The 13,538-nt window shown below is 36.0% G+C and overlaps 1 protein-coding gene across 2 annotated transcripts in view; it reads right to left on the bottom strand.

The window, feature by feature from the left end:
- The window catches only part of SCFD2 (sec1 family domain containing 2), a 446,165-nt gene that overhangs the window by 230,938 nt on the left and 201,689 nt on the right, over positions 1–13,538 (bottom strand). For both annotated transcript variants that reach the window (XM_002745846.6, XM_008993346.4), the window contains exon 5: positions 13,179–13,428. In XM_002745846.6, the coding sequence (XP_002745892.4) occupies positions 13,179–13,428 (250 nt within the window). The remainder of the gene's footprint in view (positions 1–13,178; positions 13,429–13,538) is intronic.

The following is a 13,538-nucleotide window of genomic DNA, read 5'->3' as shown; positions in this document are numbered from 1 at the left end:
AAAAGGTGTGAAAAGCATAACAAAGGAAACAGAAATGGGCTACAGGGAGGAGCTGACTACCACGGGGGTAAAGGTGAGTCAATGATTCCACTGCTTCCCTCCTGAGATGACGGGGTGATCCTGAAAACGACAGATAGTACTGAGGAAGAGCTGATTTAGAAGTGAATGAGGGAGTATATTGATTCAGACAAAAATCAAAAGCATGTGAAGCTAGAAACATGGAATGGCAGAGAAAGAAGAGAACTTAGATTCGTCTAAAGCAAGATTCTCATTTTCTGATGAGGATACTGAGTCTGCAGCAAGCTGAGTGACTTGCAGGCTACACACCTGAGGGCATACTTTGAGTGAAAATTAGGCCTGCTCCCTACTGGGCTCTTTTCAATCACACCATGTCATCTCTCCAGTTTGATCCATAGCTATGTGTTCAAGAAAACGACTCTTGTGTTCCATGCATTCCATCTCTTCTCTTTCATGATTGAAAACTATATCTCATATCTAATGTATTGTTAACAAGAATCAGTAATAGCTAATCTCTTAAACAATTCATTGTGTAATTACAAATACAATTATTACTGCCAGTATTGTCATAAAAATTGGTACATGGACAGTATGTGTCATGCATCTGTACATGTTTAATATCAGTGCAAGAAGATTCATTCCAGTGTCTTAGATAAGAATAATCATTTTTATGATGTGGCATGGAAAAATTAAGTACTTGAGAAGGTAATTTGTAGTGATCCTTTAATATGTTAGCAAAATTACATAACTAGTTAACTACCTCAATAGGAAGCTCTAAGTATCTTTCTATACAGCTTGTGATATATTTTAAATATATACTAAACAACTTCACTTAATACAGTGTTTAGTAATATGTGCTATGGGTAACTATTTTAATATGTTGGATAGTGAAACTAAATGTAACGGTTCCAACATTTCTCCTGGGAGTGATTTTGGCAGACATATGCTCTTCATCAGAGTTTCCAGCAGAAATCTTAGAAATCAAGAGGAAAAATAGACCCTATTATACCAAACAGCATTGCAAACCACAATAGAAAACAAGTGTTTAATGCTGTTTTTTGTTTTGTTTTGTTTTGGCAGCTCTGAAATAACAAACCTGAAACACTAGAAATGAAGGTGCATTCTGTAATGGAAAAGTCTAATACTGGCATAGCACAACAAATGAGAATATTTAAATTAGAAATAAGAGTTTAGGCAAAATCATTTCTGAAATGAGTGTTTCCTACCTCCTGACGTTTTCCTTTAGCTGAGTGGGGAAACATGACAGTCATTGTTTTGCACACTCTCACTTATTGTAATGAGCTAAAATTTTCATTCAAGTGTAGGTGACATGAAAGCTGGTGATGGACATGCAGAATCATTCTTCCAGTTACCATAGCAACATCCTTGTCATCACCAAGCCAGGAGGTATGCTCAAGGTTTAAGTGACAATTTCTCAAGGAAAAGATTTTTGAAATCTTGAAAACTGTTTTTCAATTGAAATAGTGTCCTGAGGAGCAGAAATATGCAGCTGTATATATCCTGAAATTTGATAAATTACTGAGGGAAAACTGTGGGATGAAAGAAGACAGTAAAGGAGACATAAGAGAAAAAAAATCTTATTAGCTCCTCATCTTCTACAATTCTCTGTTTGGAAGTACTTCATATGTAATAAAGAAGACTCACTTTCTACAAGGCTGGAGAAATTACTTGGCTAAGTATGAAAAATACTTTGTTTGAAAGACATAACTTCTCAAACATAATAAACAAAATGTCAATGGCTTGTACTAATGGAGATGAAAGCTTCTGTAATTAAGTGGTAGCCATGAATAGCAATAAGAATTTAATATGGTCTACATCTACCCAAACTTTTCCAAAGAGGAAAGATAACATAAACAAATCATTGCAAATAGATTTTTACTGCTGGTTGTAGAATGTGGCCTTGTTTTACTATGGGTAAGAGTACATATGTGCTTTCCTTTGGAAACTAGAGCTGAAGGCAGTACCATGAGCTGCCTTCCACAACCCAAGGAAAAACAAGTACCAAACTCCTTTCACATTCACAGTTGATGAGACTCTGCTCTGTTAGATTTCTAGTGGAAAATGTAGGAGAACCCCAAATGAGAGCTCGCTAGACTATGCTTACCTTCCCAGTGTCCTTAAGAATACTGCTTTCCATTTGTCTGTCAATGATCATTTAGGTTGTTTCCATATCTTGACTATTATGAATAGTGTTGCAGTGAATACTAGAAAGCTAATAACTCTTTGAAACAATGGAAATTATTCAACTTTAAAAAAGAAGAAAGTTCTGTAATATGAGGCAACATGGATGAACCTTGAGGACATTACACTAAGTGAAAGAAGCCAGTCACAGAAGGATACATACTGCATGATTCCATTCATATGGTATAGGCAAATTCATAGAATCAAAGAGTGGAATGATGGTTGTCCAGGGCTGGGGAGAGGGGAACTGGGGAGTTGTTTGCTAATCAATGGAGGACAAGATGAAAGAGTAGAACTTATTCTACTTATTCTGCTCTGTAACATGGTATCTATGGTTAACAATACTGTATTGTACACTTTAAAACTGTTAAAAGGGTAAATCTCATGTTAAGTGTTCTTATTACAACAAAATAAAATTTTAAAAAAGAACAGTGCTTTTTAAACCAGTCCTGTCTTTCCTCATTTGTTATACATGGTTGGTCTTAAACAAGGTAATGGACAGGCGAGAAAAATAGAGAAGAAAAAATGTAGAAAACTCCTAAAATCAAAACTTTCAAAAAGTTGAAGATAGTTTTTAAAAAGCATGGTCCACTATAAAGGTAATTTATGCATTTTATGAAAATCAATGTGAAGCTTTTGGTTATTCTAATTAGAGTAACAGGAGTTTCTATACCATTATTTTATGTCAAAGTTTTGGGAATTAAATAGCAAAGGAAGCCAGACATAGATGTAGCTGGAAAAAGTACCATCTTGAACGGAACATGAGGAGAGCTTCGAACCTTTCCATAAAACTTACTTTTCACATTCTAGTTTCTTAAAGTCCTAGAACTCAATTAACACAATTCCTACCAATGCACAACTCCCAGTGTCAGATCCTCATGCCAGGAAGCTTTTCTCATGGAGTAAATCAGACTTTCTGGCTGGCTTTAGTTTCCAGAGATTCTGCCTTGTACTGAATCCAAGACTGCCTCTCAGCCTTTTCTGTTCAATAGACAGAGTTCTACGAGAAGTCTACTTCCACTTAAATGCTAACTTTATAGAATCTACTTGAAAGAAAAGCCTATTCTACATCACTAGTAAATTTAAGTCAGATTAAAATGTAAACAAACTTAATTTTTTTGTTTTAGTTAAAAGCAGTCAAAAAAGAAGACCACTGGGTACTTTCCATTGCCTTCTGATGAAAGTACAGTGCGTCATTTTATCCATCTGGAAATCTTTTAGATTTCTAGTAATTTCTAGAGTTAGATTCAAAAGCATTCCTCTGTAATCAATGCCTAAGACCAGGGCTCTAGTATAAAGATTGGAAATTGTAAGTTTGTGTACAAGCCAAATTCTGTCCTCCAATAAGATTTCTTTGATTCATGTAATATTTTGCAAAATAAGCCAATTTCTTTAACTTTGGTGATTTCAAATTTTTAAAACTCCAGATTCCTGGTTTCCTGAGAGATTGGCAATATCAGATTTATGCTTCCCTGGCAAAAATAAGAGGATCTCCAGTTTGACACAGTCTCCACCACTGCCTATTGCCCCTTTTTGTAAGATTGTATATCCCTGCCATTTATCATTGCATTTTCACTGTTGTTTTTCCAAAAGCTAAACTTCTTTACTTATTTATATTTCTAGCTAGCCCCTGTAAATATCTGAGTTTGAGACTATTGTGCTAACCCATGGTTTCAACCATTTTTAAAGTATGAAGACACACTATAATTATGCTTTTGGTATCTGTTAACTGAAAAATGGAAAAAATTCTATAACTTCAGCACTATCTTTAAATAAACTTATTTTTTTATAAATTACAACTGTATCTATAAATATTTATATATTTATATGTGAAGAGTAATATTTAGTTCATGGATGATACATAAAGCATTCATGAAGCAGTGAACATTTGCACTAAGTCTTATGTCATCCCAGGGATTCATGAGGCAAAGGTTGAGAATCACTGGTCTGGCAAAAGGAATTCTGGACTGGGAACTGGGAGCCACTAACCCTAGTCCTATCCCCTCATTGAAGAGGTTATGATTGGTGATTTGAGGCAAGTCAAATCTTTTGTGGCCTCAGTTAACTTTGATATCCTCCCTAGCAAAGTGAATAGACTAGGTGATTGCTGAGAACATTTCCATCAATAAAACACAATAATACCATGCCTTATGAGTCCTTTTACCTACCATAAAAACACAGGAATCTACAAAACTCCCAAAAAGTATTCTTTGATGGATTAAAGAAAGAAATCCATGGAAAACGTGAAAACTAACTCTACCATTTCCAGATTTAGACACAATATCATATTTTCTATCCCAAACCATGTTTGAAAAACTAGTAGTGTATTTGCAAATAAATTCTCCCAAAGAGAAGTTAGTATTACAGATATATTTCACTTGAATTCAGATATCTAGGATATATTTATTAGATGTGCAAGGTTATGAAAATGAGCACACAACTACTAAGAGTGGGAGTCAAAACCAGAACCCAGACCCACTTGACTCCAAATCCTGTGCTCAGAGCTTCTACATTCTATTACCACTGTCCCAGGGTTTCGAAGCATTATTACACTAATGCTAGGTACATAAATGTGGTCAATAGATACTGATAATTTGAGAATGTCTGTGATATAAGCCCAGTGATACAGCACACAATAGATCATTATTTCAGTATATACTGTAAAAAATGTTAATACTATAACTCTAATATTAGAACACTGGGCATCACTCCAACTCACAGTATCTTGTCTTAGAATTTCCTCTGTCAGAGAAGTCTATAATTGTGGCAAATACAAGTTTCCAACCTAATGTACATTCTCACCATCTATCTTCTAACAGAATTCTTACTTTGCTTATGACAAATATACACCCAGTTAAAATATACGCTCATCAAATTCTCTTGCAGCCAGAGGTTGCCATGAAACCCAGATCTAGCAAAGAATGCAAGACTTCTGAGTGTGGTTTTCAAGAAAGCTATTGTTTTCCTAATAAAAAAGGACAGACTCAGCTAGTATATGCCTTCTACCTTTATTCTTCCTCACTTCTTTTCCTAAGCATGGATACTTCTCCCAGGAGGAGAAGCGCCCAGCTCATGACGATGATAATAAAAACCACACCCAAGACAGTAAAGAAGGAAGTCAGAAAGAGCAGAATTCTGCCTGGACTTCTTGCTTAGAAAAATCAACCCCAGTTGTTATGATAATATGGGAAATTTTTCATTGCATACATCTGAGTATCCTAATATATGTAAAGATATAGTAACTGATAATCCCAAATTATCAACATTAAAAGAAGAGTTTGATAAGTGTAAATTACAGTTCTTAGGGTATTATCATGCCTCTATAATGAACCACTGCATTTTTAGATACTTTGAGTCATTCATTCTCTAGCTTTACACTAAACCTAAACAGACGAATCCCTTGTTGATCTGGACTTTAATGATACTATAGAAATACAGGGAAAATCAATGAGTAATAACAAAACATGTTTAGCAAAAGAAATTTTTCTAAGGTAGTTTTGTGTGTCAAAAATAATTTTAAAGTTTTGTTTTCCTTTGTTTCCTGATTCAGACCTTTGTGACCAACACACCCTAAAGCACTGGTTTGGTCCTAATAGGTCAGAGGTGTGCCAAGCTGCTGCTTCGCTTCAGTCCACAGGTCAACTGGGTAGGACCCAGACTGGCCAGAGCCCCCAGGGCTGCTTTTCTTTCTTTTTTTTTGACGAGAGTCTCGTCCAGTTACCTTAATCTACTATGCAAATATTCTCATTGTTACATGATGAGAAAGGTGTGGGGAAGCACTGCCCTATAAGTCAGCTAGATGCTACCAAAATAATAATGGTGGTGGGAGAAAAGTAACCTATTTATAGTACTAGAGGGACCAAACATTAGTTAATATTCATAACATCATTTAATTCTCAGCAAAATCATGAATGGTCAACTGGGCAGTTAAGTTTATATCAAGGTTTAAGGATGGGTGATTTGCCCACTAACACTCACTGCTGAAAAAAAGCAGAGCCCAGACTTTCAAATCAAGAATTTCTACATCCAAACACTATGCTTTTTTTGATACATCTCTCTATATAATGACATTCCAAGTTTACACAGATCTTTAAAAATAGTGTTTTGATTTCACTCTCTGAAGAAAATTCCAACGGTTTTCTTTGTTTTCTCTTGTGACTGCCATGCAAACACTAACGTATGTGGAAACTGATACTCTCTTTGAACTTAGCAGGACTGAGAAAGCATAACACTAATCAACATATTGGGCTGTACAATTTTCTATTTTACAGCTCCCTACCCTCAAAAAGCAGAGAGCCAACCCTTGTTATTTTGTGTGAGTAGAAAAAGTGAGTTTTTGCCCACCACTCTAGAAATCTCCCCAAAAGTATCTATTAAAAAGAGAACAGAATAAAAATTAAATAGTATGCTGCCATTGAGTATGCTTAAGTTTTTGTTTTGTTTTGCTTCATTTTGTCAGAGTTTCTTATGCCTTTCCATACAAGGGAACAATATAAAGAAATAAAAGAAACTGTCAAAAGTAAACCACATATTTAAGAGATTAAAAAAAGGATAAATTTTAATCTACAGGGCAATCACTGTCAAGACATATTATTGAAATAAACAGAATTTAAGTTTCCTATCCTTGTTTTAGAAAGCTGAAAAACCAATAGATTGCAATGGCTAGAAATAATACTTTAATTTCTTTATAACAATGCAGAAACAAAGAGGATACATGAATAAAAATAGGTAGGTATGGCAAAATCCTGTAAGTAGCTAATCTAGACACATTAAAAAGCACAGGCACTATCTAAAATATTAACCAGGATGTTAATTCTCTTTTCAGAGAATAGGAACATAACGGGATGGTTGAGCATGCATGGTACAAAATGTTATATGTAAGCAAACATGAGTTACAGAATACAGTACGTGAAATGGTTACAGAGGTGGGCTTGTGGCAGGTTTGGAATATCGTGTTTAAAGACATGGGCTGCATACCCAGAATATATGGGCTCAATTCCGGGCTCTACGTTTATCCATCGGGTGACGAGAGCACACTCAGATTTTCAGTATACAAAAAGGGCTACTTTCTTAATCCTACCAACAGTTAAGATGGTAACGCAGGGTAGCCAGTCATGTTCCCAAAAGATGCAATCCTGAACTCCCTACTCCTGAATGTTGAAATCCTAAAAGATCAGAATCCCTAAAGCTAAAATCCTAAAAATTGCAATCCTAAAAGATCAAAATCCTAAAAATATAATTCTGTAATTTTTTTTTTAAATCTTTAAAGATATTTACATTTTTAAAAGGTGATTTATGATAGAACACTCCATACGCCAGTTTACACAATAAAACAGGCAATATTTATATATATTTTTATAAGCATAAATACTCAGGTATACTTATGACAGCCATGAGGGTAAAATAGTTAAGATGAGAGGAACCGTATTTATAGAGAAAAAGAGTCAAAAAGGGAAATATATAAATACATATGTCCTCTAGTTGGTAATCATGTGCACCCAGCTTTATATAAATGCATTCATCTGAATTTAAAATGATAAACAACTTATGTCTTTTAACAAGGTTGATCAAAAACCATGATGGCTGAGAGAGAGAAAACAAAAACAAAAACGCAATGAGTCACCACCCACAAGAGCCAAGATTTCAAGAAATTCTGTCTTTCACAAGTGCAGATGTACAAAAAGGACACCTCTTCATTTATCAGGGAAGTTTCAATGTTTTTATATAGACGCACAATGCTTACACACAAAGTCAATGTTGTGATAATGTACTTTTATTGAGTCCGATTTGCAAAAAAAGAAAAAAAGCATTAAATGAGTTTGAACTCTTTGAAAGTCTCCACACGATTTATACCTCCAATTTATACTGGATGTTGGTAACATGGCTGAGGCTGAAGAAGCCTCAGGACTGGGGATCAGTGGTGGAAGTTCTGGAATCTAAAGTCCAGCAAGGCTAGAGTTCTGATGTCCAAGGCAGCAAAAGAAAAGTCTGTCCCAGCTCTCAGAGAGGGACCAGTTTGCCTTCTGTACTGCTATAGTTCTATCCTGGCCCCAGCTGTTTGGATGGTGCCTCCCAGCATGGAAGGGAAGATCTTCCCCACCTAATCAACTCAGGCTCACACATTAATTTCCTCTGTAAACACCTTCACAGACACACCCAAAATAATGTCTCACCAGATTTCTAGGTATTCTTTAATACAATCAAGTTGACAACTAAAATTAAGTCCACAAGTCCACACCTTGTTAACTTCACAACCAGGCACATCTTCTTAAACCATACTAAATTTCCAAATCAAGACAATAACAGGATAATAGTTCCACCAAACATGATGCAACTATTCTGTGTTTGTAATTTTCAGGATTTTAGATGTTAGGAACTTAGGCTTTAGGAATTTTGATCTTTCAGATATTGGATTCCAAATTGGTGTTCAGAAATGTGTCTTTCAGGATTATCCAAACCTGTAAAACTAAAGCACTATATAAGAAGTCTAAGCAAAAAGAACACAGCGGGGGGCATCACACTACCGGATTTCAAACAATATTACAAGGTTACAGTAATCAAAACAGCATGGTACTGGTACCAAAACAGAGATATAGACCAATGGAACAGAACAGAGGCATCGGAGGCAACACAACATATCTACAATCATACAATCTTTGATAAACATGACAAAAACAAGCAATGGGGAAAGGATTCCTTGTTTAATAAATGGTGTTGGGAAAACTGGCTAGCCATGTGCAGAAAGCAGAAACTGGACCCCTTCCTGACACCTTACACTAAAATTAGCTCCAGATGGATTAAAGACTTAAACATAAGACCTGGCACCATAAAAACCCTAGAAGAAAATCTAGGCAAAACCATCCAGGACATAGGAGTAGGCAAGGGCTTCATGACCAAAACACCAAAAGCATTGGCAACAAAAGCCAAAATAGACAAATGGGACCTAATCAAACTCCACAGCTTCTGCACAAAGAAACAGTCACTAGAATGAATCGGCAACCAACAGAATAGGAAAAAATTTTCGCAGTCTACCCATCTGACAAAGGGCTGATATCCAGAATTTACAAAGAACTCAAACAGATTTACAGGAAAAAAACAAGCCCATTCAAAAATGGGCAAAGGATATGAACAGACACTTTACAAAAGAAGACATACATGAGGCCAAAAAAATATGAAAAAATGCTCATCATCACTGGTCATTAGAGAGATGCAAATCAAAACCACATTGAGATACCATCTCACGCCAGTTAGAATGGCGATCATTAAAAAATCTGGAGACGACAGATGCTGGAGAGGATGTGGAGAAATAGAAACACTTTTACACTGTTGGTGGGAGTGTAAATTAGTTCAACCATTGTGGAAGACAGTGTGGCGATTCCTCAAGGCATTAGAAACAGAAATTCCATTTGACCCAGCAATCCCATTACTGGGTATATATCCAAAGGACTATAAATTGTTCTACTATAAGGACACATGCACACGAATGTTCATTGCAGCACTGTTTACAATAGCAAAGACCTGGAACCAACCCAAATGCCCATCGATGATAGACTGGATTGGGAAAATGTGGCACATATACACCATGGAATATTATGCAGCAATCAAAAATGATGAGTTTGTGTTGTTTGTAGGGCATGGATGAATCTGGAGAACATCATTCTCAGCAAACTGACACAAGAACAGAAAATGAAATACCGCATATTCTCACCCATAGGAGGGTGATGAAAAATGAGAACACATGGACACAGGGAAGGGAGTACTAAACACTATTGGGCTCTACTGGGGGGAATAGGGGAGGGACAGTGGGTGGGGGGAGCTGGGGAAGGATAGCCTGGGGAGAAATGCCAAATGTGGGTGAAGGGGAGGAAGGCAGCAAAACACAATGCCATGTGTGTACCTATGCAACTGTCTTGCATGTTCTGCACATGTACCCCAAAACCTAAAATGCAATTAAAAAAAAAGTTGAATTGTTATTCAATTTTTAATCAATTGCTTATTTTCAATAATTCTTTTTACCAAATTTCATCAACCACAAAATGTGCACGAAGCATAAAATAAATTTTGCCACTCAGTAACAAGAAAGCCAAAACTATACTTCAGAATAACATGAGTGCAACACCTTATGCCAACGTCCAACAGCAAACTGAAGGCAAGTTCACTGGAAAAGCCAGGCTAACCTAGTTTCACCACACGCAAAGCACATTTGGAAAGCAATTCAAATTCTTCCAATACGTACTGGAATATCCTTTCCTACTCTACAAGACTAAGTCAGAGTCACCACTGTCCCAATACCATGCTATTACTTTTTATCTTGAGACGTAAATCAATAATCATTTCAGCAGCTAACTGAAAACATAAACCCTTCTTTTAAGGACATTTGGTTTCTTGACATACTTAGCAAGGGTCTATATACTTGGTCTATAATGGCCAAGTAAAAGTCTATCTCCAGAAATAAAGTCCTTTTGGTCTTCACAAAGGCTGAAAAATATGTGTGTGTGTGTGTGTGTGTGTGTGTGTGTGTGTGTTCTAGTGGAAAGTTCACATGTCAAATTTAAGTAACACATCTTCTTTACCCTGTTTAAAGTGTATATCCAAAGTTAATCCAGGCAGCAATGTGTACTTAGCAATGTGTACTAAAAATTTTTAAATACACTAAAATTTCCACATATTCTTAGTTTTAATCTTTAATCTCTGAGTTTACAAATTTTCCTAATATTAGTATGAATGCACAGAAGTATTTTAAAAGCAAGAAAATGTAATATCCTAAGCAACCATAAATAGAGAAACTAATTAAAAAATGAAGTGCTTGGCCAATGAACACCTTGAATGAATATCAAATGAATATTCTTATGGCATGATTTCAGTTCCAAAAGTACCATAGCAACATATGAATGTGAAAAAAAGCTATCCAAATAACCTTGGTTAAAACATGTCCTCTTGTTACCTGTCTCTGAAATTATGCTTCTTAGGAATAACTTTTAATTAAATTCTCCCAGCATTCAAATTTACTTTGAATCCTAGCACTCTTCCAAGCATTATATAAATCATATTAACACTTTCTAAGTTGATATTTATCTAGGGCCAAACAAACTCCGAATCACATATAGTGTTATACTTAATGAAATGGCAACAAATTCCACAAGTTTTTCTCAAATGGATTTAAAGTTGGCAGACAGGTTTTATGCTAAGCAAGAAAATGTTTCATTTCTGTGGAAACTTCATTCAATTTCCATGTTGTCAGAGTTTCTTTTTCCATAACCAATTATAAGAAAGATCAGCAGTGTGCACAAAGTGAAGTTCACATGCATGGGAGACTAATGTTTATACCTGCACAGTCTGCTCCTGAGAAGTCTGGACACTCTTCCCAGAGAGGCCCAGCACAGGACAAGAGGAAAAGATGGAGGATATATAAACTGCCTCAGTTGCAGCTTCCTTAATAGAGAGGTCTTCATACACCTAAACCTACACACATACCACACATACCACACACACACCCACACACGTACACACACCAGCAAATGAATGGAAATTTGGTACATTTTTTAAGTACTCATGTTTTACATAGAAATTCTAATAGCTTCTTACTTTCAGGTAGACATAGGCTCAATCCATACTCATGGAAATTAGCTTTACACAAAATATAAATAATACTATTGAATTTGATACAAAATAACACGATTGCCTTCATGAGTTATAGCAGTTAGATTTTATAACTTTCAATTATATTTCCCTAAAATTAGCAGAACCTACTTTACTGGGATATTTAGGTATTATTCTGGATAATACCAATTAATTCAAATTCAAAATAAAATAAAAGAAGTTGATATATAAGGCTGGGCATGATGGTTCACACTTGTAATCTCAGCATTTTGGGAGGCAAAGAGAGAGGACTTCTTAAGCCCAGGAGTTTGAGACCAGCCTGAACAACATAGTGAGACTCTGTCTCTATGTAATTTTAAAAAATACACACACACACAGACACACCTATGTTATATATGTATATATGTTATAGGTGTGTGTATATAAGTATATATATGTCATATATACACACACATGTCTGTGTGCATGTGTATATATATATTCACTGGAAATTAGAATTTATATATATTTATATATAAATGTATCAAATAAAGACTAAATAAAATAATATATTTATATAAATATAAAACTTACATATTTATATATGGAATGTATATATACATATATTACACTACTCCTGAAAATGGCAATTTCCAATCCTATAATATTGTGTAACATCTCAAAGAAACAGTTTTTAAAGCTTGAAACGACAATCTCACAAAGAATATATCAACAGAAACTCTTTGAATAGGATGTACTACATTTTTTTTTCCTTTTACAGATAATATGCTCTGTATTTTGCTACTTTAACAAGGTCTTGGCTCTAAGGAATATTAATTCTGACAAGCAATTAGAAGGGTGGTCATGTCACTACTATGCCATTGCAGAAAAATACTTCAGTAGAAACTTCTAATCCCCTAGGCCAGGGGTCCCCAACCCGGGCTACAGACAGGTAGGGTCTGTGGCCTGTTAGGAATGGGGCTGCGCAGCAGGAGGTGAGCAGTGGGTGAGCAAGCATTACCACCTGAGCTCCGCCTCCTGTCAGATCAGTGGCAACATTAGATTCTCATAGGAGTGTGAAGCCTACTGTGAACTGCACATGTAAGGGATCTAGGTTGCATGCTCCTTATGAGACTCTAACTAATGCCCGATGATCTGAAACAGAACAGTTTCATCATGAAACCATGCACCTCCACCCCCCTCCCCTGACTGCCGCCTTTGGTGCCCAAAATGTTGGGGATCATTGCTATAGGCTGGCGGGCATCCCTCAGGCCTCATGAAATTCCAAACAACTCCAATGAAGTCGATTACCTCCTCTTCCCGAAACAGTGTTTATTTTTAAACCTGTTTTGTATTATCAGTGATGTTTGGACACTCACCTGTGATTTTTTGCAGCAAAGGTGACAATTCAGACTCCTCACAAAAGACCTGAGCCAATGCTTTCTTGACTTTTTCTTCTGCTTCACCCAGGTCTTTGTCTGCTGTGAGCTCTTCAGTGACAGAATAAATATATATGAGAAGGATCAGCAGTTCCTCAGGGCTGTAGTCCTCATTGGTTCTCTGGGTTACAGGCTTAATCATGGGCAACAGCTGATTTAACACCACAGACATTGCTGACTCCCCAATGCTCTGAAATAAGAAGTGAAATGAATATATGTCAATCTTCTACAAAGACATAATTTATGTACCATATTAGTCTAAAGATAGCTTGCACATAAGTCTATAGATGATATTTACTG

The sequence above is a fragment of the Callithrix jacchus genome, chromosome 3, assembly GCF_049354715.1.
Source record: "Callithrix jacchus isolate 240 chromosome 3, calJac240_pri, whole genome shotgun sequence".
In the NCBI taxonomy this organism is placed as follows: domain Eukaryota; kingdom Metazoa; phylum Chordata; class Mammalia; order Primates; family Cebidae; genus Callithrix; species Callithrix jacchus.
The sequence above is the reverse complement of the archived record's forward strand: the minus strand, read 5'-3'. Positions and strand labels throughout refer to the sequence as shown.